General features: G+C 35.0%; 1 protein-coding gene across 1 annotated transcript in view; it reads left to right on the top strand.

The window, feature by feature from the left end:
- The first annotated feature begins 1,099 nt into the window (after window positions 1-1,099).
- The window catches only part of LOC140150874 (uncharacterized), a 164,835-nt gene continuing 140,379 nt past the window's right edge, over window positions 1,100-25,555 (top strand). The window contains 3 exon segments of the mRNA XM_072173022.1: window positions 1,100-1,425; window positions 18,641-18,913; window positions 20,349-20,583. Of these exon segments, the coding sequence (XP_072029123.1) occupies window positions 1,225-1,425; window positions 18,641-18,913; window positions 20,349-20,583 (709 nt within the window). The 5' untranslated portion in view covers window positions 1,100-1,224.

Here is a 25,555-nt window from a genome sequence, read left to right as displayed (position 1 = left end):
AGCAAGAGTATAATAGACTCAAGAATGAATTGGAAATGAAAGATTTGGAGATCGTAGCCCTTCAAGAGCAAATGAAGGCATTAGAAGCCAATCATGAACAGGCAATGAGCGAAGTACGCGAAGCAGAACAAGAGGCTAGCACTGTTAAAGAAAGTCTGGAGAAAGAGCGTCAGGAACGTTGGCAGGTGGAGGAGACTATACCACCTCTGGAGGCGAGGGTTGAAAATCTCGAACAAGTTGAAAAAGAACTTAGCGAAGAGAATGATAAATTACACGAGCAGTTGCTGGACCTTAGGAATGAGACCTCAGTAAGTGAGTCTGCTCGCCAGAAAGAGCTTGACGGTCTTCAAAATGAAAATGAACGGCTCAAGAATGACCTGAAGGAAATGGGGGACGTTTATGCCCGTGAGAACAAACAACTGAAAGATACTCTTGAGAAAGAAAACACCAGCATTTCACCGATGGAGGATTCTTCTTATCATTCCCATGATTCACAAGACTCACATGATGCTTTACAACAGGAAGTGCTCGATTTACAACAGAAATTGGCTCGTAAAGAGCAAACTGAACATGAGATATTGACAGAGAAAACCCGGCAAATAAGTATTCTTCAAGAAAGTAACGCAAACTTAGAACAAGAGAAAGATGAATTAAGAACTAGAGTTAATGACTTGGAAAAACAGTTGAAGACATCTGATTCTGTGTCAAGTGAGGTGCAGGAGGAGTTTGCAGAGCAACTAACGAAGCTTCAAGAACAACAAAATGCACTTCAAGAGCAGTTACATGAGCAAAGAAGCCAGCGGGGAACCTAACAGGTCTCCTCGATGAAACTTCCATTCGAGAAGAAGCACTACGGCTGGAAAAAGAAGTCTTGCTACGAAAACTTCAAGAGAAAGAAGACCTTGAAAGACAATTAATGCAGGAGAAACTTGATTTGCAAGGTAGAATTCATGAGCAGGATAAGCTTGAACAGCTGTTACAAGAGAAAGATCGTCTGGAGCAAGAACTGTCACGACAAAAGCGGCTGCTCGAGTCTGAACTCCACGATATCGAGCAGCATCTTCAGGAACGTGAGCAACAGCTAACCGGACGAAAAATCTGATCTAGAATCCGAAGTTGCGAGAGAAAGACTTGCAGCTTCGAAAGTGGGAGGTCAGCCTTCGAGAGCAGCAGCTGGAGTTCCGCAATCGGCAATCATTCCTGACCAAGCGTCACTCTGAGGAAATGACCACTTTTAAAGACGACGCCGAGCGTGAGAAAGTGTCGAGACTGGGGAAGATGAGGGCGGAGAAGGATAGAGAGCATGCGGAAGCGGTGGCCAGGCTCAGGCGTGATCTCCAGATGGAGTTCTCTGCGAGAGAGTCCCGGAAGAATGAGAAGCATTTGGCAGACATCTCGTTGCTGAAGACCAGACATCAATCTCAGGTGCATTGGTATCCATATTAATTTATTATTAGTATTGTTTTTTTAGGGATGGCTTCAAAACTAAACCTCTGGTTGACCGCTGGCGCCCTGACCGGAGGTTTAACGGCATTCTATCATTTCGAAAAGTAGAAACCTGCCCAGTCGCTGTTTTTGGGTTATTTAGTCAGGTTGACCGGCAGTTGAGTTTTGAAGCCATCTCTTGTCATCATTGTTCATATATTTCTTGTATCGTTTATTGGACTCCAATACCTAGTCACTAGGCTATAGTTTTGCATAACCTGGCTCGGTTCAAAGAAAAAACATGCACATTGGTTGTGTCTTGCCGTAGCCAGGCTTGTGAATACTGCGGCTTGGTGAATAGGTATTGGCCCTTATATTATTTATATTCCTGTCATCCACATTTCAAAATAACAAAAGTTCTCGACTTGGTGGATCTGTTCACAATGGTTTAGATTAATTCATATTTTCATTATCATTCAAAACGAAGGGGAACTTCTTCAAATACTTAAAACGAGTTATTAGTAAGCAGGATATTGTCACAAATTACATACGGTACTTTAAAGAGTGAGGAATGCATAAAAAATCAAAATGGCATTCTTTTATGGAAATTTAAATTGCAATAAATTATTCAGTGGAACTGCATTTAGGAAAGATAAAACACACAAAAAAATAACATTTTAGGATAATACTCGTTACCAAATGGATATTTAAAAAATGCGATTCAATCTTTACAAACCTTGCGAATCAAATGACTTGAGGGCTGTACTTTTACTGTTTATCATAGTAGCCTTTTTGTGAGTGGACAAAGTACAGTCCTGCTTAACATTTTATTCCTGGGAAACTTGCCAATTTTTCTTTATACTCTTTGCTGTGGTGATTTCCCTGCAAGACAAGTATGACAAAACTGAAATAGTCTGAAGTAATTGGGGTTTTTCTTGACAGTAAGCTTTTTTTTATCCTTGACTTATATTTTTTTAGCAGTCCAAAACAATGCAAAAAATTAAAAACTTTTTGTGTGATTTGGCTGTGGCTAAAACTTGATAGGGACAGAAATTTAGTGCAATATTATATTATTTTTTCATTCTTTTTTTTTCCTTGAAATGATTTCAGATTTTCAAATGTCTAGTTTATTGTGTATCTATGCAAAAAGTTATGATAACATCTACTTAGTAGGTAGAAAACTAATATTCTTGTTTCAGTTTAGGTAAAAAATGATCAACATTCCAAAAAGGCAATATTCATAGTCTTTAAAAATTATAATTATAGACAAAATAGCTTCGATATTTGATGTGGATGACCTTATTTGTGAGGAATCTGGGCATTGATAATTGGCCTACTTGAATAGAGAAGTTATGCTGTATAACTGAAAGAAAATTTTGATTTATAAGTTTTGGCATTCGTGTAGTGATCTGGGGTATTGGATGAAAAAATTTGAATTGATAAGTGCTCAAGTTAAAGTAACACCTTTCAAAGTAATTGAAATTATCAGCAACATACATTATCCGCTATAATGATAATTAATTTACATAAAGTTTCTAGAAAAAATATGTTGCATAACTAAGGTGGTTATACTGAGGCATTTTGGGCATTCATGAAGCGGTTTAGGATTTCAGATAAAGTTCAAAATTATTTGAATTGATCAATATTCAGAGCGAAGAAATATTTCACAGCAGTTGAAATTACCAGTATAGCACTCGCCAATACTTTACTGCACATGTATGGGTGCCAATGGTGTGGAGTTATACACATACTTTATGGGAGAATAAATATACCGTTTCCACCTTAATTAGCATCCCGGGCGATTTTTGCGGACACTTATTAAAATTATTAAATGAAAGTTGCAAATGGAAATTTACATGCATAAACATAATAAAACAAAATCGTCATAACCCTCAACTGGAAGATTTAGGCTGGGGATTTAGATTTACATTTTATGTAAACATTTATTGCATTCAGTTCACAGGGGTATTGAAAAGGGATTGCTTAAACAGTTGTCACTCGAAAAAAATTTATGGGGGGCTTATTAGGGGTGAGGTGTAATTAGGTCACATATGTTACACCAAAATATTCAGACTGAAATATGTGTTAAAAAAAAGTGATATCAATGAAAGCCTATTTAATTGGATGTTAAATTGAGTGCCTCAACCTTTCTATGTATCTTGATTAGAAAAGTTATTTTCAGGAAAAAGAAATTCTATGAACAGTAGATTTATTGCACAGAGAAGTTTATTTGGAGATTGATTTGTAAATAATTTGAAATTTTCAGAGATTTATGTTTATTGCATCTGTAGAGCTTATTTCGTTAGATGTTACACTGTATAATTTACCTTTATCACTGGTGCTTTGAAATTATGTGAGGCGTAGCAGAAGTTAGCATGTAGTATTTTGTGTCGATCTAGAGTGGATTTATACCGATATCGGATCCAGGTCTTCCAATTTAACATGTATAGCAAAATATGGTTTCTTGCCAAACTGAAAAGGCATAGGAAGGATACAGTGCCTGTAGAAAGTAGCAATATCTATTGTAGTTGGATAAAGACTGATGGACAGTAGGAATGGGCTGTTCCGGTTGATCTCCATACACCCCACATATGGAAAACATGACGTTAAAGCTTCCACACAGGCAGTGTGAATTACAAATGGGGTGTCCTGAATGGGTGACTCGATTTGAAATCTACCTACGTGTACACACCCTGTGTGGGAGATTAAGGTCATATCTTCCATAGGGGGTGTGTGGATTTCAACTGGTATAGCCCTGTATACTGAGCACATAAAGTAACTGCTTGGATTTATTAGGCGCCATTGTTTGTTAGTCGGTGATTAAAACGAAAATTTGACACCTCACTTATAAAAATAGAGCGAGAAACAACAGATTTCGGGCAAGAAAGTTGATTATTATCAAAATTAAAAGTGACACTTGATGAGATTGTTGATTTGTTATCATGGCACGGCTACCTCCGGTAAATGATTGCATGCATACATGATTACATGAACACACTCTTTCTGTGTTGTATGTACAATGTTCATTGACATCAAGTGTCATTTTTGATTTGGATGAAACCTGACTCTCTGGCCCTAGATCTGCTGCATTTCTTGCTCCATTCTCACAAATGACATGCCAAGTTACAGAAGACATCTTCCATAACAAAATGTATATTTTAAAACTTTGTTTTATTAAATGACTTATGAATAATGGCGACTTATAAAAACTGAATAGTTGCTATATGTACTAGGTGTACATCAAAGGGAGACCCGCAATGAAAAAAAAAAAAAAAATGTTTAAATACTTTTAAGGGCAGAGTAATGGGAGAGAACATGGACCTTTTCGAGCTTCATTATTTCTGAATTGTGTATGTCCAAAGTATATAAAACTATACATTTTTGGAAAGGAAATGAGTCAAGGAATCCCATGGTGATGTCAGATTTGTTCAAAAAAATCAAATGATTGAAAAAATCACAAAAATTCACTTTTTACCCCAATTTTTTTGTGACAACTTAGAAAAAAATCCGTTCGAGTAAAAAAAATCAGTTAGCTTTTCATGAAGAAGAGACAAGAACTTAGGGAAAGTTTTTTTATTTTTTTGAAATTCGTCACTTTTTTCGAAATATTGAAAAAACATGTGAAAAAAGCCATTTTGTCACTCTATTAAGCTAAAAATTGCACATAATGGTGTATATTTTTGTTTAAAACAAATATTTTGAAAAAATGAAAAAACCTTCCCTAGACTTTGATGTACTCTAAAGGATAGTGCAAAAAGTTTACCCTTTGCTTGCATATTTTTCGAAAGTTATCTTGTCACAAAAATCGCATAATATTGTCAAAAGTGAACTCTGAGAAATCTATGTTTTAGTAAAAAAATGTCAAAATTATGCACAAAACGTCCTTAAATTTTAAAACGGTAAGACTTTCACACTTTTAAAAGCTGTATCTGGTGCATGGTCTAAATATGCATCTTTTTGCACCAATGAATCTATAATCTCTGCTTTTAGTGCACCAAAATTCAAAATAATTAAAAATTCTAAGTGGCATTTTGACAGCAAATTTTTGTTTTGTTTACACCACATTTGCTGGCGTTAACAGCATACCGAATGCGCCTTGACTGCGTTGGACATACGCGCAGAGTTGCGTCGCGTCACACGACTCGAATCGCCCGCGTCATCACAATACTTCGCATTCGCGCATTTCTGAATCATTATTTCCAGCCAATTTACTAAGCTGTCTTGAGCCATGTGACTTCTTAGAGTTGAAAAGAGTGAAATAAATCAAGTAAAAATACTGAATAAATATTAGCAAGTTGTATTTTATCAGTTTCAAGTGAAAGAATACATCTTAGTGTTGATAAATATCAAAAAATCTCAAATTCGGTCGTGGACGAATGTGTCTTCCATTACTCTGGCCTTAAATCATCTTATCCTTGCTTCAATTCGCTGAACATTTCATACCTAGCTGTTTGTTGCAGTGATCAAGAGACACATTGAAGAGGTACTCGAGTGTCAAAAAATTAGTTCTAACGTAAAATGGTTTCAGATTCCAAATACTTCAGAACTAAATTTTTATACTTGAGTAGTTCTTCAATTATACTCTTCAATTGCTGGTAATCAAATGTGACTTTGCAAATACGCTACCATGGCCAAAATTGCAGAGTGTCTAGCGATTGGGCTATTCCAGATGAAATCTATTATACACCCACTATGGAAGATATGCCCTTAGTCTTCCACACAGTGAGTGTGCAATCCAAATGGGGTTATTACCTGAGTGGGTGACTCCATTTGAAATTCACACTCCATGTGTGGGAGATTAAGGTCATGCATCCATAGCGGGTGTATGGGTTTCAACTGAATTAGCCCCAAATGGCCATAAATATCTGACATATAGATGCTTTCACTAAAAAGGCCTAGGATACATGTAGTTGAGACAAGTAGATGACTCATGTAGCTATTAGCAGTGCAATCTAATGCAAATCACTGCAAGTGAACATTTTGCATTTATATTCTAACTAAAATAATAACACCTGTTGACGTGATTGCGCTATTACATTTAAAATCCACTTTCCCCCTGTGGAAATATTTAGGAAATACCTTGTACAGAGGGAGAGTGAATTTCAAATGGAATTAACATATTAGGCAGTTTTATTTGAATTTCATATACACCATCTGAGAAAGATTTAACATGAATCTTCCACAGAGGGAGGAGAATAGAGTTGGTTAATGTGGTAATTCCATTTGAAATTTATCCTCCCCCTGTGCGAGATATTTCTAAAATCTTCCACAGAGGAGTGTGGAATTCAACGAGGATAGCCTGTTATTTGCATGTGCCTGAGTAACTCATTAGTTAGTATCACAAATGAAAATATGTATCATATGATGTATATATTGAATTAATTGATATCAATAGTATTTTTTCAAGCAAAATATGTTAAAAGTGCATGGATGCATTATAAGAGTTGCATCATCACCATATGAAATTTGGTTTAAGAGTGGTAAATTTAGAGAGTGACAAAAATGAGCTCAAAAGAGTTATATTTATTATTTTTATTTGGTTTGGTTTCATTTATTTTCATTTTCAATTTATTTTATCATTATTTTTGTTATTTATTTTGTTTTGTTTTGAATTTAGCTGTGGTTCCACAAAACGAGGTGTTAAAAAAGTGAGGAAAATCTTTAAATGAATTTGCCCTCACTTTTCAAAATGCCACTCCAAATTTGTTCTTTAAAAAGAAGGTTGAATAAGATAAACTATTTTGAAGTACCAGCAATACTATAATATATACTTCGATGTCAAAGGGAACTTTAAAATGTAATAGATTTATTTATTTAAAACTACAAGGAAAGGAGAACTTTCATATTATGTTGAACTTTCATATTGTAAAAGTCTGGGTCAAACACAAGGCTGACATAAGACTTTGCCAAAAGAGCATAGGGCTGACACTTCTCTCACTCCCATTCATAACCCTGTGTTGCTTTCATTTTAACATGCTCTCTTTCTTGCTAATATCCCGTCACACTCATGCAACTTAGCTCTTCTTTACCAAACTAACTTTCTCAACTAACACTTAACTCATTGCAGCTAATCAACATGTTAAAGTTGTAGTATTTGTTGCTTAGTTTGAAAATTAACTTTTTGAGTTTACACTTTCTTGTTGTCTTTCATTGTTTCGTAACATTTGTGTTTGTGTGTTGAGTTGCTAAACACTGCTGCAGTACTTGTACTTTACAGCACCCTATGTTCTTGATATTGCGCTACTCCGGTTGTAATCTATACACCCCCTTATGGAAGACATGACCTGAATGTCCCCCACAGGGAGTCTGAATTTCAAATTGGGGTACCTGAGTCATGACTTCATTTGAAATTTACATTTCCTGTGTGGGAGTTTTCAACCTCAATTGTCGATTATGTTCCAAGGTTTAAACAAGAAAAAAACAGTTTTGAAAATTCAAAATCCAAATGTAAGTTTCCATTTCAGTATTACTGGAATATGTGCAAGCTGAAATCATTTAGCATTGATTTCAAATGACATGCTCAAAGTAGATTAATGAAATTTAAAAACAATTTGAAGTAATTTCTACTAATATTTGAAACCAGACTTTTCCATGATGAAAGGGATGAAATGGGACTTGGACATGTGAAGTCCATGTACATTAACATATGAATGTTTTATGGCTACAATATAATTAACTTAAAGTTCTATCAATCTAAATATAGAAGTTCCAAAAACAAATCCTATAATTTAATATGTTTATACACATTTGATTGGGATCATGGGCATCAATTCATGTGGAAGGGGACTTAATTATTTGAAGTTTGTGGCAAATCCAAGAGAAGAAAAGGATGATTTGTAACAAGTCACTTCATATGTGATCAACCTTATGAGGCTTTACAGCTAGCATCTAGGGAAGTACAGCACTTTCTTGCTCTGATTGAAGCGTGTGTCTTATTAATGAGTTACATTCGCTAGGCTTTTATGAGTGCCACTCTGCGCAGATCGCTTCTTTGACGTGTCATCAGCCAATTGGTTGTTATGATTGTCAGACGATTGAGTTGGCCAAGATCAGAACCCCACTTGTGTGTTTACGCTCTCAAGAACTAAACAAGTGCTGTTCTTCTCTGCCAGAAAGTCCGTTATGATTCGTGTAGATGAAAAGAGGTCACAACGGTATATTCGGATTACTGTCTACATGTAGGAACCACATTTCTTGTTTACAACTGTCATGCACATATTTTCATTTTTATTTTGAAATTCTGTTTGTCTGGTAATCATATTTTCTATAATGCTGTTGCAAAAAGGTTCAATTGCATAATTGCTTTTACACATAGGTGTTATTTGAACTTTTAAAACCAACAATTTAGTACCAACATGGGAGCATGGTGGCCGAGCGGAACGGGCTCAGACTCATAATCGGAAGGTTGCGGGTTTGAGCCCCGGCGACGCCATCATGTTGTGCCCTTGAGTAAGGCACTTTTTCTCGATTACTCCTCTCCACCCACGTGTATAAATGGGTACCGGCATTTTTAAATGCTGGGAAGGTAACAGACTCGCTGTGGAGGAGTTGTAGCGATCCTCCTATATAAAACTGAACTGAACTGAACTGAACTAGCAACATTACATGGAGGAGTCTGGCCCAATCGCCAATGAAAGAGAAATGGGCATTCCGATCACTGTTTATACAGGATCCTCTCCTTTACCTTTACCTTTTTTAGTTGGTCATGTATGAAGGAAAACACAGTTAAGAAATGTGGACAATGGCGATTATTTTGGTAAAGAAACCTTTGCACAGTTGGTCAAGTCTTTTTGCAGCAGCACCAAGTAATTTATCATTGCTTTGCTATTATATGTATGCATGTGAAAATAACAAGAAAGCATTATCTACTGGCTATTGTTTTAATGAGGTGGTATATCAAGTATCAATTAGTGAAAATAAAATGCTCATGTGACTCCCTGGCCCTGTCAAGCCTTGTCTTTGACCCAGTCTTCAGAATACACATTGTTGGTTATTACAACATCACACAGAAAATTTGTGTGGGAGGTTAAAGTGGGTATATGCTTATTCATTACTTGTAAGATGTTCAAATAAGGTAATTGCAGTTTTAAAAAATGAAGTTAATAATGAATTTGTATTTCATAGCTTTGTTATAGAGTGACAAGCTAGATCAAACTGAACTCAAATATTCAATATTTCTAGTTTCAATTGGTTTAAAAATAAGATATTTGAGAGTTTGGGAATTCTAAAGGCCGCTACAGACTTTTTAGTGGATGTAGAATATTCAGTTTGTTATTTAATTCCATTTTATTTCCAGTAATGCTTAATTTAATGTTTAGCACATGTTAGATGACATAAAATTGATGATATATTTCTACCAGACAGTCGACATAAAATATAGATTTTACGTCATTAAACATTTGTTAATGTTAGAAGTTAAAACATTACTGGACATAGAATGATAGAATGAGGATAGATTAAATAATGAAGACATGTTACATTGAATATTCTTTGTCGATATGCGGAGTCTGTTACATCATCGCTTCTACAGCATATTCAAAATCACATCACAGGAGAGTGATTGTGAATAGTTATGACATTCAAAATCTCAACCTTTCAAATATGTTTGCTGTGAATACTTTCCCCATACATAGCATAGAATTCTCTTCTGATTGATAATTTTGATTGTGATTTACCAATTTATATAATTATAGTTTCACCTGTTGGTATTTATTCTTAATCTTAATCTTATTACAACTGAAATCTAGCATAAAAAGTAGTGAGACAAGTTTAGTATTTCCAAACTGGGCCTATCATTATACATGTGAAATATTTAAAACTTAATTTCAGACATGAACATCAGAGATTGGAGGAGAAGTTTTAAGATAAATAAATAGGTAAAAACTAATCTAAATGTTAACCAAAGTTGGTTGCATGTTCATTAATGAAGCATATAAGCATCATTATAAGTGTTATCAGCATTATCATTGATTGATAATTGGCTATCTTAGGTATGGAATTGCTGATGCTGATGATATACTACATAAGTTCCACCATATAGAGGTTGGTATATAGATGTGTTATGGGTTTGTGTGTATGTTGTGATAACCAACAGTGTATTGAATGATTTGTGTCAAGTATTAAGACAAGTACAAGTTGAAAAAAAGGTAAGAAGGAATTACTCACAGAATTTGACAAATGATTGCTTCGTCAAGTTCAATCAGGGTGGACCCATTATCCATCTAGGGATAGGCTGATCTATTTGAAATCTGCACCCCCCACCCCCTTGGAGGATGATGCTGTTTTCTGAATTCCAGTTGGAACAGTTTGGCCAATCCCTGTGTAATGTTTTTGCATACTTTCTGTTGTTCAAATGTTGGGAGTTTACCTAATTGCGTCCCTATTTGAGAAATTTTGTTTGGAATTCCAAAATCTTCCTCACCTTTTCCACACAGCCACAGCCATTTATTGCAACCACTTTTATCTCTAGCCCTCGTGTTACGGGCTCTGGTATGAATGTTTCAACAGTATTTTTTGTGGGACATTAGAGCACATCAGACATATCAAATTGAATTCTGAATATGAGGAATGTCCTTCTGATATAAAATAATTTTAATTTTTTGAAATTTGCGATATGATACAAATTTTATGACAAATTATTAAAATTTGATATTTTAGAAATTTGATATTTAACAGTCCTCGAAGTAAACTTTCAAAATCTAATGATATGTACTTAAAGTGTATGTAGCTGGGATGAAAAGCCGATGATCAATTGAAAATTTTGACCTTTTATATTGAAGATATGTATAAATCTTTTTCACAAAAAGACCTAATTTTTCTGGGTGTTTTGAGGGAAAAATCCATATCTTCAATACGAAAGGTCAAAATTTTCAATTGATCATCAGCTTTTCAACCCAGCTACATACACTTTAAATACCTATTTTTAGATTTAGAAAGTTTACTTCGAGGACTGTTAAGTATCAAAAATATCAATTTTTAATCATTTGCCATAAAATGTGTATTATATATCGCGAATTTCAAAAAGTCAAAATTATTTGATATCAGAAGGACATTCCTTGCATTCAGAATGCAATTCAATATCTGATGTGTTCTCATGTCCCACAAAAAATACTGTGCAAATGTTCATACCCCAGCCCTTAAGGCTTACTGGCCTATTACGTAAGCTGTACCTATCTCCACTACAACCTGCGTACTGGCAAACCTACATTTGGTAGATTTTATATGCATTATGCACTCGTGGCATTCAAGTTCATTCATAAAAATAAGTGATGATAATATTGGGGATAAATCACTTGGGACAGCATACATAAAATCAGTTAGCCTTAAATTGTGGGTGCCCTAGATAAAAGTGGTTGTCACGCAGAGGCGGTAAACGGCCGTGGGGGAGGTGGTTTAGAGGTTGAAGTAGAATATCGAACAGCCTGCCGTTCTTTTACCTACAATAATAACCCTAAGCCATTCAAACCCAAGAAATATTTTGACACAAACCCTCATTCTGACCCTGACCCTTCCACTGGCATTCAGCTCTATTCACAAAGGACACACCACTGCCAATACAGGTGTGCAAAGAACAACAGTTTGAATGTTTCAAAACTCCCCCAACTTTACGCTCATTTTGTGGGAGCAGGTCACATATGCCACAGATGTGCGAGGTGCATTAGAACTTAAAAAGAAAAAATATGCAATTATTTGTCAAATTCTATGAGCTGTTCTTCTGAATATTCCTGTGTTTAATTTTGTGCCAGTACGGTCAGATTTGAAGTGTTGCAATGAGCAGAGAGAAAAAGAAGTTTATCAAGAGAAGAATATAGACATAAAATATGTCAAATGTTTAAAACTGTTGTCAGTAGAATGCTTTCTTTTTGTCTTGTTTATTTAACACCGCATAACATAATATTAATACATTATAAATGCACATCTAACCAAGTTAGTACATTGTATGTAGTTTGCTTATTTTGATTTTTATTAGATGGCTTTTCAATTAATTTTATATGCAAAAAAGTTTTATTAGAGCTGTGTTGAATTTCACAGTTGAGCTGAAAGGACAGGTCAAACTTTCCTGAGCTTTAAGGGCTCGGATAGCAACGTTTGCATAGTATTTCTCTGGGACATGAGAGTACACCAGGCATATCAAATAGCATTCTGAATATGAGGGATGTCCTTCTGATATCAAATAATTTGGATTTTTTTTATATGCGATATAATACAAATTTTTAGAAAGTTATTAAAAATTTGATGTTTTTGATATTCAACAGTCCTCAAAGTAAACTTGACAAATCTGATGATATGTACTTAAAGTGTATGTAGCTGGGATCAAAAGCCGATAATCAATTGAACATTTTGACCTGTCGTATTTAAGATATGGATTTTTGTCCAAAAAACGTTTAAAAAATTTGGTCTTTTTGTGAAAAAAATGTATATCTTCAATATGAAAGATCAAAATTCTTAATTGATTGTCGACTTTTCCTCCCAGCTACATACACTTTAAGTACATATCAGCAGATTCATAAAGTTTACTTCGAGGACTGTTACATATCAAAAATGTATAATTTTAATAATTTGTATTTATATCGCGAATTTCAAAAAATGAAAATTATTTGATATCAGAAGGACATTCTTCGTATTCAGAATGCAATTCGATATGTCTGATGTGTTCTCATATCCCACAAAAAATACTGTCAAAACGCCCCTTAAAGTGTATGTAGCTAACCAAAGAAGGCTCATTTATAGGCTGGGGGGAAGTTGGCCAAGTTCACTGAGCCACGGCTGAAAAAAGGCTTGGTGATTGGACTGAAGTTTTAGTCAGTTTGCTTTCATGTGAAGACATGACACTGAATGTCAACTGTGATCACCTTTAATTACAATTCTTAGTCCATTTGTGTGATTTAGCTTGTAAGCACTAAGTTTGATTGGCTCCTGGGTGTTGTCTATGATGAGGTGGCCACATCATCATAAAATTAACACACTCTTGAGGTCCATGTATGTAGCGTGTTGGAGGTGTAGGCATAGTGCGTAATATGCTCACACGATCACAGTACAGGTTTTGTTCATTTAATAATAAGGGGAGTTTTCATGAGGGAACTTTGTTTGGCTAAAAATAAAATAGTTTCCATTATTAAAATAATATTTAACTGACAAACGAAATGAGGCATCCACTGCGATAACATTTTGGACCTGCCTATATAGAGGGTAGTTAAAACAACAATTTGTCTATGTTTACTAATTCTGGAAAGCAAACAATTGTCTCAGCAATAGTCTTTAATGAAGTTCTTTAACAAAATTGCTAACCAGGGCATAAATTGTGTGTGTTTTACGTTTTTTGGGGAGCATAAATTAACAGACATATAGAAATGACTTGGTTAGATGGTGATATCAGAATATCAAGCAACTAACAATCACTTACAAATATAAGAACATTATCACCTCATGGGTGTTGGGCTATTCCATTTAAAACTCACACTACCCCTGTGGAAGATTTTGGAAATATCTTCCACAGGGGGAGTATGAATTTTAAATGGAATGAACACATTACGCAACTCCAATGGAAATTTACCCTCCCTCAGGTGGAAGATTCAGGTTGAATCTTTCTCAGAGGGTGTATGAATTTCAAATGGAGCTGCCTAATGTGGTCATTCCATTTGAAATTCATACTCCCCCTGTGGAAGATATTTCCAAAATCTTCCACAGGGGTAGTGTAGATTTTAAGTAGAATAGCCCTATACATGAACACCAAACAAACCAACTCTCGCCCAATAATCATTATGACCCTATGATGCCTGGCCACTTTCTTTTTCTTTGATTGAAAACTGGTTCCAAGACAGTGAGTTTCAAGGGGAAAATTACAAAATCGTCCCACTGATACATTATCGCAAGCTTCTGAAATTGTGCAATTTTATGATCAAACATCAAACAAGTTTTGATTTTCTCACTTCGAAATGAAATAAAAACCCAATGCTATCATCAGGCATGTCAGAAATTGTCCCAGTTGAAGAAGGACCTGGTCCAAAAAGAGGCAGATTTTAATTTTTTTAAATGCCAACCAGAATCGGCGCTGGTTATGCCCCAGACTCTTGCATAATAGTTGTGTTCACATTTTGAGTTACACCCGGTGTAAACTTACGCTTACATTGATCAAAATTCCACAAATATTTTCCCTACTCCTACCGCGTGTCCACACCTAGCCTACTCCTAGCACTATGCCGACTAGTTCCACCAAGTATTCACTTCTGGTCGGCGTAAACTTTGGCTACCACTTCCAGGCGTAATCTGCGTTTATATTGCAACTTACGCCTGGTGGAAGTTACACCCAGCTCGCTACCAGGAGTAAATCGTCGGACGTACGCCTGGCGGAACTTACGCTGACCATCGTTCACACTGCACCTACTCCTGGCAGCACCTACCGCTACTCCTAGCAACTTGCGCAGACCAAGTTCCGCCGGGCGTACGTCCGACAATATGAACACGACTAATATTGTAAAATTGCTAGTCAATCCATAGCAAACAGCAACATGGAAATGTTTTGAATGGAGCCTTAGTTGGTAGAATTATAGATAGGGAAGAATTTTGTGTTTTGAAGAGAAGAAAACAAAAGATAGGGAAAAAAAACACATACAAAAAGAAGTTCCAGCAGGATTTAAGGCTGGCATGAAACTACCATCTACGGAAGAATTTTTGAATTAAAAAGGCCAAAAAATATCAGCTTTATAAATGATAAATAGCCTAGAAATAAATGTTTTACAGTTCCGAAATATGTCTTCACAATTAGTGTTTCCCTGGATGCAAAGGTTCAGTGTGGAGACTGTACCTGTACCATCTAGGGAAGAATTTGAGGTTTGTAGGGAAGACAGAATAAAGCAAACTAGTCATTAAGGGCTGGGGTATGAACGTTTGGACAGTATTTATTTTGGGACATCAGACATATCGAATTGCATTCTGAATACGAAGAATGTCATTCTGATATCAAATAATTTTGATTTTTGAAATTCGCAATTTAATACACATTTTATGGCAAATCATTTAAAATTGATATTTTTGATATTTAACAGTACTTGAAGTAAACTTTATAAATCTGATGATTTATACTTAAAGTGTATGTAGGTGGGATGAAAAGCCGACGATCAATTGAAAATTTTGACCTTTCATTATTGAAGATATGGATTTTTTTCCCAAAACACCAAAAAAAATTAGGTCTTTTTGGGAAAAAAATCCATATCTTCAATATGAAAGGTCAAAATTTTCAATTGACCGTCGGCTTTTCCTCCCTGCTACATACACTTTAAGAATATATCATTAGATTTATATAATTTACTTCGAGGACTGTTATATATCAAAATTGGAAAAATATCAAATTTTATAATTTGTCATAAAATTTGTATTATATTGTGATTTTCAAAAATGAAAATTTTTGATATCAGAAAGACATGCTCAGTATTCAGAATGCAATTCGATAGGTCCGAGGTGCTCTCATGTCTCACAAAAATACTGTCGAAACGCATAATATACGCTCATTTTAGATCCCTTAAGGAATAGATCAAAGTTAATGTGAATTATCATTAAAATTTCCTTTTGAGTTCATTTCTGTGGGATTCAGGATTATGGGGAAGAATTTGGGGAAGGATGTGGCCACTGCATGGTATCGCGAGAGAATAATTGAAATTTTCTAGAGGAATAGGCACCCTGAGGAAAAAATGGGTTCATTTATTCAACTTCAACCTTCCCATTTATCCATCTCCGATGAGTTTGAAAGCAGGACTCGATAAAAAAAAAGTCTATTTCCCAGGCAGACTTTGTGATCGTGCATGATTCCCCTTTGTCAATGACCAGTGGCCACCCGGGAAAGTGAAATATCCTCCAAAGGCTCAGATTTAGATAAAAGGAGCTTCCTGGATTTTCACATTTTGCAAATTGGGGGTGAGGGAGGGGGGTTTTCCCTTCCCTACTTGCGCACATAACATTTACCATAATATGAGTGAAGATCTAATTAATATCTTTCAGATATCATTAGTTCAAATTTGCTGTGAATTTTCAGACTAAAATGTTCATGTTTTTAAGCTAAATAAATAGCAGTGAACAGTAGGCTTATAGCCAGTTGTTAAAAAACATTCGATTTGATATCAAATTAAAAAAAAAAGATTTAATCAAAACAATCTAATTCTTTTACAGACAGTGTTCATTTCAACATGTTCAATTTGTGCAGTAAGAATCCATTCTCACAAAGAATTGATAAAACTCATCCATTCAAATTTGTTAATAAGGGACCGTTCACAAACACTTGTTCGGGGGGCACACCGACATCGCCCGGGTAATAATTACATTATACAACCAGAGACACTGAAATGAATACACGGGATCGATACACGTAAATGTGCTATGCACGATTGATATTCAGACGATAAATCTTTGGATACCGGGGTGGAAAATGATGAATATCTCCCGTAAATGATTTCGTATAAAGAAACCAGATGTGGTTCCTTGCACTTGAATATATATTTTGAACAGATATGATAGTCGTTAGTTTGTGCTTTGAGAGAGTAGCTTGCGTCTTGAGCTGAAAAAGTTACCAAAATTCAAGATTTTAAATAGCGCAGCGTAGACCCTCGTAGAGGTAGTCTCGGGCCAGACTGTATGTGGCTATCACGAACATACAGGATCGACGAATGTCAGACCGACTGACACAAACTGGCTGTGTAGGAGACTATCGTAGAGGCAGTCTATAAGCAGATGACAATGGCGAATGTTTGCTCGCTGACCGTACAGAGGTCAGTCACAGGCTAATGTCATTAGCCTTAGTCGGATGTCCTTCAGCCCACTATGCATTTAAAAACTATTAAACAGGTGGGAACACAATGGCCATGTTTGGCTGTGGATTCAACCTACCATGGCATTTTCTGCCATGAAGATATCGGGGCGATGACACTGTGGGGGGGGGGGGCCTGATGCAAAGGGGGGGCCTGACATTTTTTGACCACAAATTTTCCTGGGAAAATTGAGTTTATATGCTTTTCTATGGGGTTGACCCATAATTTTCATGTCAAAAAGGGGGGCCCAGACATTTTTGTGATGATTTTTTTTGCATCAGGCCCCACTAGCAAGTGTTTGTGAATGGTCCCTAATGCCCCAGCTTGACAAAAAATTACAAATATTCACGTCCACATGCATAAAACTGCAATGAAGTAAATTTGTAGTTAATGCAGTTTTTGCCAATAGATTGCACACTAACACATATCCCAAACAGTGTTTTCTGGAAAATCACCAAGCAAAATTGGATTGTTTTAAAAATGGGAAGAATAGCAATACTTGTGATACAATGTTTTCAAACCATTGGGTACACGATCCAAAAAAAATCCAATTATTTTTTTAATTGATCAAATTATTGCCCAAGAGCTGTGTGTGATAAATGTTAAAACATGTTTGCTGAATCAAGTTGTTGGTATTACAATATTAGGGTCTGTGAGATGAGTTTATCGATTCAGCATTATGTATAACATAGTATTGTTATATTTTCTTAAAAATAATGAAGTTGACTAATTTCATGTGGGTCATGTCTGGCACACCTATAATAGACAGTTTCCTTTGAAGAAATTATTGCAAAAACCATGCCCTTAGAGATCGACAGCCCCTCTCCTGGCACTGTCAATTAAGCTATATACTGCCCTCTGTCACTTTCATCTTCAACTAATCTATATTGCCATATGGTGTGGTATGCACTCAATAAGGAAAATTCAATTGTCAAAAATGAAAAAAGAAAGAAAGTTCACAACGATGTGTTTTCAATTTAGAAGTATATTACCCTTCATCATTTCAGTCCTTCTTTTTTTTTGGAGGGGGGGGGGTTAAAGTCATTATTATGACTTTAATTCAAACTTGCTCTGTTGTCCTAAAAACACAATGAATTTGGTTGAATCCAATTAGGTGTAGTGTAAATTTGGACATGTATAAACATTACAATATACCGGTATGTTAAAAAATAAGGTTTGAAAATAAATGACCAAACTCATTTTAAACGATCGTACATATCAACTTTACTTAAGAAAGGAGAGGTTTTATTAATGAATGGAGAAAATGCAAGAAAGCAAAAAAATAAATAAATAAATAAATAAAGTAAAATAAAAAGAACAACAAAACAACATTGTTCAATACCTTGTAAGTGTAATAAGGGCCTCGCAAACTAATGCCCCCGATTTTTGTCCCCCTATAATTTTTACTCATCTCAAAGCTCGAGAGCCTACAAGCAGACATGGAAGCCCGCATCCAAGCCTTACACCAGGAATTAGATGAAGAGCGCCAACGTCAGGTGGGACTAGTCAAAGCTGTGCACGAGCGGGAACATGAACGCGAGGTGAAGGAACTCAAGGATCACCATATTTGGGAGATGGAAGCGCAGCGAGAGGAGTTGGATGCTAACCATCAGGAGTTATTTGATAAGATCAAGATGAGGTTAGAGGCTAGTTATCAGGAGAAGCTGGAGGAGTCAAGGAGACAAGCACAGGTAAGGAAATATATACTCCCAACAAGTAAGGAAATACTCCCTTTAGGCCCCTAACAGTCAATTTTGAGTTTCCCGTCACATAATTTCTGAAAACAAGTGAGGTAACTTTCTCATTATTCATTATTCATTATTTGTCTGCCTTTCATTATATGACCAACACGCATGTAAAATGTGTTGTTATTTGCCGCTCACTCACTTACAAAGAGTCTGCAAGGTTGACAGCAAAATGTATATTTTGATTTTGATTTTTCCACAAAAAATAAAAAGGATATTCATAATTTTTTTGTCAAATATAATCAATTTTTATTGGTATTTTTTGGAAAATCACAATAATGAATTCAAGTGAGGGTCAGAAAATGAAGTGAGGGCGGGTGACGGGAAACTCAAAATCGACTTTCCTTGGCCTTATTTAAGTAAGGAAATTCCACTCCCAAGTAAGGAAATATTCCCAACAAGTAAGGATACATTTATTTTCCACTCGCAACAAGTAAGGAAATAGTGTTTACTCCAAACAAGTAAGGAAATATTCCCTTTCAGTAAGGAAATTCCACTCCCAGGAAGTAAGGAAATATTTCAAATAAATTTATAAGTGTTCCTTTTCATAGGGATGTTTAGTATTTACTTGGTATATTTTCACTAGTTTTTGGTATATTTTCACTAGTTTTTGGACAAATCTTTGCTTCCTATTTTATGCAATGTTATTGACCTTTAGTTGACCACTGTTATTAAGGGGTACTACACCCCTGGCCAATTTTGTGCCTATTTTTGCATTTTTCTCAAAAATTATAGCGCATTGGTTACAGGTAAGATATGTATATTATAGGGGCAAAGACTACAATTACTGCACTGAAAATTCAGCAACTCAAGGCAAGTAGTTATTGATTTATTGATCAAATATTGGTTTTCCCTCATTTTTGACTGTAACTCCACAACTGTTGTCTGTGCTGAAATACAATTTCCAGTGCAGTAGTTGTAGTCCTTGCCCCTATACTATACATATCTTACTTGTCACCAATGCGCTATAATTTTTGAGAAAAATGCAAAAAAATAGGCATAAAATTGTGCAGGGTGTAGTACCTTAAGCTAAAAAGATACTTGGATTTTTTGTTGTTGATGCAAGTTGCCATTGACAATCTACTGTTCACCAACAGTTTCAATTTCCCTCATTTAGAATGCAGTTGCCACAAACACTATCAAAGAATGATAATTATGGATGGATCCAGGCTTGTACCCCCCCCCCCCTCCACCAATAAAAAGGAGCACATTTTGTTCCCAGGAAAAAGGGGAGAACTCATCACTTTAGATGAAGAAACTTGTAAAATCCAGGGGAAAAACTTGTTTTACAAACATGAGGAGGCGAATGCTAATATTAAGAAAAATTTAGAATTTCCCCTGGTGTTAAGTATTGACTGGTCCCTTACTGCTCTTTTTTCAGGACAACATGAAAGCTGAGTTAGACGCAATCAAGTCCAACATTGAACAAGTGTATGCCAACCAAGAAGAGAAACTACATGCAGAATACGATCACAGCAAAGCGAGCGCCCTCGCTGAGCTACGTGAGGAATTATTGGCTCTGCATCGTGATGAGATGGACGGATTAGAGAATGAGTGGAAGGATAAGGTAGCGAGGATGGAACAAATGTATCACGAAGACTTAGAGAAGAAAGTTGGTAAGTCTATTTATTTTTTCAGTTAAATTCAAATGCCATTCTGTAATTTTTGGCCCCACACATGTGGGGCTTATGTTATCATCCAGATGGTTGCCTGCCTGCCTGCCTGGTTGTTAGTTTGGCTGCCTGTCTGCCTGTCCGGGCGGAAGCAAATTCATTAATCCACTCTGCAGCTCCAACGCAGTAACCGATCAACTTCATTATTATGTCTTCAGAATCTTGCATCCTATACCATTGTACATAACCTAGCTGTCCGATAAATTTGTGTATCGGTCTGTAACCTCTTCATAGAGTGCACAGTTCATATACTTTATATGCAAAAGTCACCATGTATGTCTATTTTGGTGTGATTTTTTTGCCATGCCATGACCAAAAATCACATTTTTGACCAAAAATCACTTATTTGACCAAAAATCACATTTTTGACAAAATATCACATTTTTGACCAAAAATCACATTTTGACCAAAAATCGGTTTTTGACCAAAAATCACATTTTTGACCCAAAATCACACTTTTTGACCCAAAATCACACATTTGACCAAACACATTTCTGAAAAGAAATCACATTTTTAAGCAAAATCATGTTTTGACCAAAAATCATGTTTTTTACTAAAAATCATGTTTTTGACCAAAAAAAGATTCTGAAGACATAAATAATGATAAAATTGGACGGATACTTTCGCATGATACCTGAATTTATTGATCTCGCTATAGTCTTCGTCTCGTGTGATATTTGAAAACTCAAGCTCGACCGATAAATTCGGGTATCACACTCAATCCGTCCAATTTTTCAAACTTGGTTTGGTGATTGGATATGGTGACCTGGTGTGCTGTATAGTTTTGTGTTGTGTTATTTGCATCTTTATGAATATTAATGAGCTTATTTGCATATTTTGCCTACATTTTCATTAATCCATTCTGCAGCTTAATTTACACATCTTTGTGGGGGCTACCTTAATTACGAACCGCGTAATTCTAGTTATTACGTATTTTGTAACATAAAGGGACAATCGCGGACTTTGACCAACTTTGTTAGAAATATTCACTAGAAATGGTTACAAATGTTACATTTTGCAAAAAATCACAAAAAAGAATGATTTTCACCAAAATTTCAACCATTGGTGAAGTTGGTCAAAATTAAAAAAATAAATAAAAAACTTTCCTAGATTTTTATATTTAGTTTTTGAAAATTAATTTTTGGCTCTGACCAAAAAGCACAGAGCCACAGCACCATTGGTGCTCTTGTTTGTTATAGTACCTAAAAAAAGATTGGGTCAAAACATGTTCTTGTTGGCATTTTTCCCAAAACTTTTTACCAAAGTTTGATGTCACATGTGGATTCTTCAAGTGTTTGCCTAATATCTATACTATTATATACTCTATGCCAACAATTTAGCAGCTATGACGTCCCAAAAGTTCCCATATTGGTGAAGACCAAGTAAGGGACATTTAGAAATGTTTAGTTTTTGCAAAAAGAAAAGTTATGTTAGTTTTTTTTCCTGGGAAGGTGAAGGACAAATTATTGCAAGTATATATTTTTTAAAGAAAGATACAAGAAATGCCCCCCACCATGTGAACTAGCATCACATTAAAATTTACCAGGCCTTCTCAAAGTTTTTAAATTATTTTTGTGTTTAGTTATATTATTTACTGATATTTTCTTATTGTTGATATTACCCGGTATTAGTATACTATTATTATTATTAATATTAATATTATTATAATGTTATTATTATATATCATTATTAGTACTATTTCTTTATTTTTATTATAATTATTATTTCCAATTCAAATAAATAAAATTACAATCTTGCTGCCTGATGAGGGTGATTTCTCCTACTCCCATCTCTGACACATGGATGACTAGTTCATAATGGGCGGACTCCTCCCTAGAGTTAATAAATATATCCTAATCAATGAATACACCAGTTTCACTACCCAATCTAAGTGACCTTGTACATCCAAATTATATAGGTGATAATTTTCATTCTTTGTTATTTTCACACTTTGTCATTATCTCTGGAAAATTTAGTATGAAAATATTAGAATGGGTAAAAATATTGTGTGTAACCAGTGCAATAATCTTTGTTTAAAAAAATTGGGTAAAAACATTTAAAGCCATAATGTGCGATTTCCGTCAAAGTTTAATTTTGTTATTGTTTACCAAACATTATAAAATATTCTTATTCAATGGGTGCGTCTTGTAAAGAATTCACGTAATTTGATTGGTTTTCTGGTGTATAATATCTCACAATAGTTGATAGTGATATTAGTCAGGGCATGCGCCATGCGCAACGGCATGCACGCTTTGTTGCTCCTCAATGATCGTAGCGATAATGCGTCAAGCGTAATACACGTCTGCGAGAACTAAGAACGCGATTCGGCGGCTTAGATGTTTGTGATGGTTTCGTTCATTTAAAACAACGGGAATGTTCTCACAAAAGTAACTTTATTAATTTCTGAAAAAAGGCAGTTTTTCTCGCAAAAATTACATTAAAACTGAATAAGAATGAGAATAAATGATAGGATTTTGTCTTTTGCCTATCAATATCGTGTCATAATGGATGGGCTGGCCAATATTTTATCGTAGTGGATACGGCTGCGCCGGCATCCACTACTCAAAATATTGGCCAGCCCATCCATTATGACACGATATTGATAGGCAAAAGACAAAATCCTATCATTTATTCTCTAAATATTAATTTGTAATAAATCTCAGGAAGGATTTCAGGTTACTTAAAATGGTGTTGCGACAATGCCAAAAAAAAACAGGTTTTACAAAAACAATTTTTAAGATCCTACATTATGGATTTTAAGTAAGCAAATTCAAATACCATCTTCTCTGATCAGACCAGAGCAGAGAAGTTGTATTAGCCCGGGGTTGTAAGATATTGTATGAAATACAAATTAAAGGAAAAAAACTTTCCAAGTTAATATTACTAAACAATATATGCTGGATATGTCAATCCACTCCAGTGGTTTAAACTGACTGTGAAGCGGACATTTTATTCAAGAGTGTGCGAGCAAGTAATAATTTTTATTCATTTATTTTGCCTGCTGTGAAAATAATCAACCCATCAAACTATTAAAGTGGATTCCAATTATAGCACTGTCTCCATTGATTCAGAGATATTAACATAACAATAACATCTCACTGGTGCATCAAACAATACTCTAACCTTTTATGAAACTGGTGTTTCTACAATACCACATTAAAATTGTGACGCTTTTGTGGTATAAAATCATTTCCAACATAAAGACTGGTGGTTATGATAATGAATATCATAGAGAGTGATGTTGCAAACTTGATTTCATGAATAAATGGCATTATTGTGAAGAAAAGCACAATTAAGTAATTTAGATCTAGAAACATTTTGCCAATGCAAAGGTCATGCATCACAAACAGACTTGTTCGCACTATTTTGGAACCAACTGTAAAATCATCTGCTTGTGTTGTGTACAGAATGACAGACCATTCTGACAGTGGATTAGGCTAAATGCCACATGATCACAGCACTCAAAGATTAGCAGGTCCATGGACGGTGTCCTCAAAATGATGGGTCAACCATGTGGTGGTGTTGGATTGTTTATAGCTTTTGCATGGAATAATGCCACATTTTATTTCCAAGGGGATGGGAGTCATATGGTAGGGCTCACACACTGGTGAGTGTATATATGTAAACAAACCTGATAGCACAGTGCACATGCTGCACACATTTCATGCAATTCATCAGGCTTGGCGTGGATTCTAGTATTTCCATGGCGACATGTCAACTATTGTGCCAAAAATGCTTTGGGAGCCTAATGTCGCACCTGGTTTGTATTGGACAGGGAAACTTGCACAAGAAAACAATTGGCTTTTTCCCCAGGCTGTATTTTATTTGTGATGGTCAATTTATGCATTGTAATGGGGTGCCTGTGTGGTAGATGTGGATATTATGCCAGGTTTTAATGTGTACACAGTCCCCCATGTTGGTGGTTTATAAGATAAAATCATAATTTTTTTGAAGCGGAATGATAACGCTTGTTTTCTCTGTGGCCAAAGTACATGTACAGCTGTATTTGCAGAGCTGTAGAAAGGTGCATAAATTCTGTTGCCCAGTATTGTATTGGGCAAAATTAGCAGTTTCTATAAAATGTTAATGCAATATTCTATTTCTATAATTGTGTGATATATAGTGTGTATATTTATGTAGATGTGGCTTTATTGTTGGCACACTTTTCAAAATGTGTCAAAAGTGTAAATGTGTGAGTTTCTGATTATTTTAGTTGAAATATTACTTTCATTACTATTTCATTTCATTTTATTTTATTTTAGTTATTTTAGTTTTCTTTTATAATTTTTTTAAATTGTATTTTATTTATTCTATCTTTTATTTATTTTATTTTATTTGTTTTTTATTTATTTATATTTATTTTAATTTATTTGTTTTGTTTTATTTTATTATTATTAAATTTTTACTAGATTATTATTATAATATAATTATTATTAGCCTAGAATAGACCTATGTTAGAGCAAAATTTAATTTTCATCTTTAGAATGGTTATTCAACCTGATCTATTACATAATATTAAATACCATGTAACATTTGAATAGTCAATTTCCCCTATTGATAATTCTAGTGTTATTTAGCTGTATTATTTAACCCAGAATGTATGTTATTGTTAAAAGGGTTTTTAAAATAGTCTAGGACTAGGAGAAGAGCAATGTATATTGCTGGAATCTTGATTCGGAATATATTATTGTACAGTGTTCATAGATGCGTAATACACATACAAATGTACATTGATTATTTGATTTCATTAGCTTTCATTAAAATCAATGTTAGACCAGACATAGCTGAGATGCATCTGGGCATGTGTAATGATATTATCAATAACTAAATAATAGATATTAGGGAAGAAATTGATATGGGAACTACTCTTCTATTATTGTGCCTTATATTAATGTGTAGTACTATCATAATTGGT

The sequence above is a fragment of the Amphiura filiformis genome, chromosome 4 (assembly GCF_039555335.1).
Source record: "Amphiura filiformis chromosome 4, Afil_fr2py, whole genome shotgun sequence".
NCBI classification, from domain to species: Eukaryota; Metazoa; Echinodermata; class Ophiuroidea; order Amphilepidida; family Amphiuridae; genus Amphiura; species Amphiura filiformis.
The sequence above is the reverse complement of the archived record's forward strand: the minus strand, read 5'-3'. Positions and strand labels throughout refer to the sequence as shown.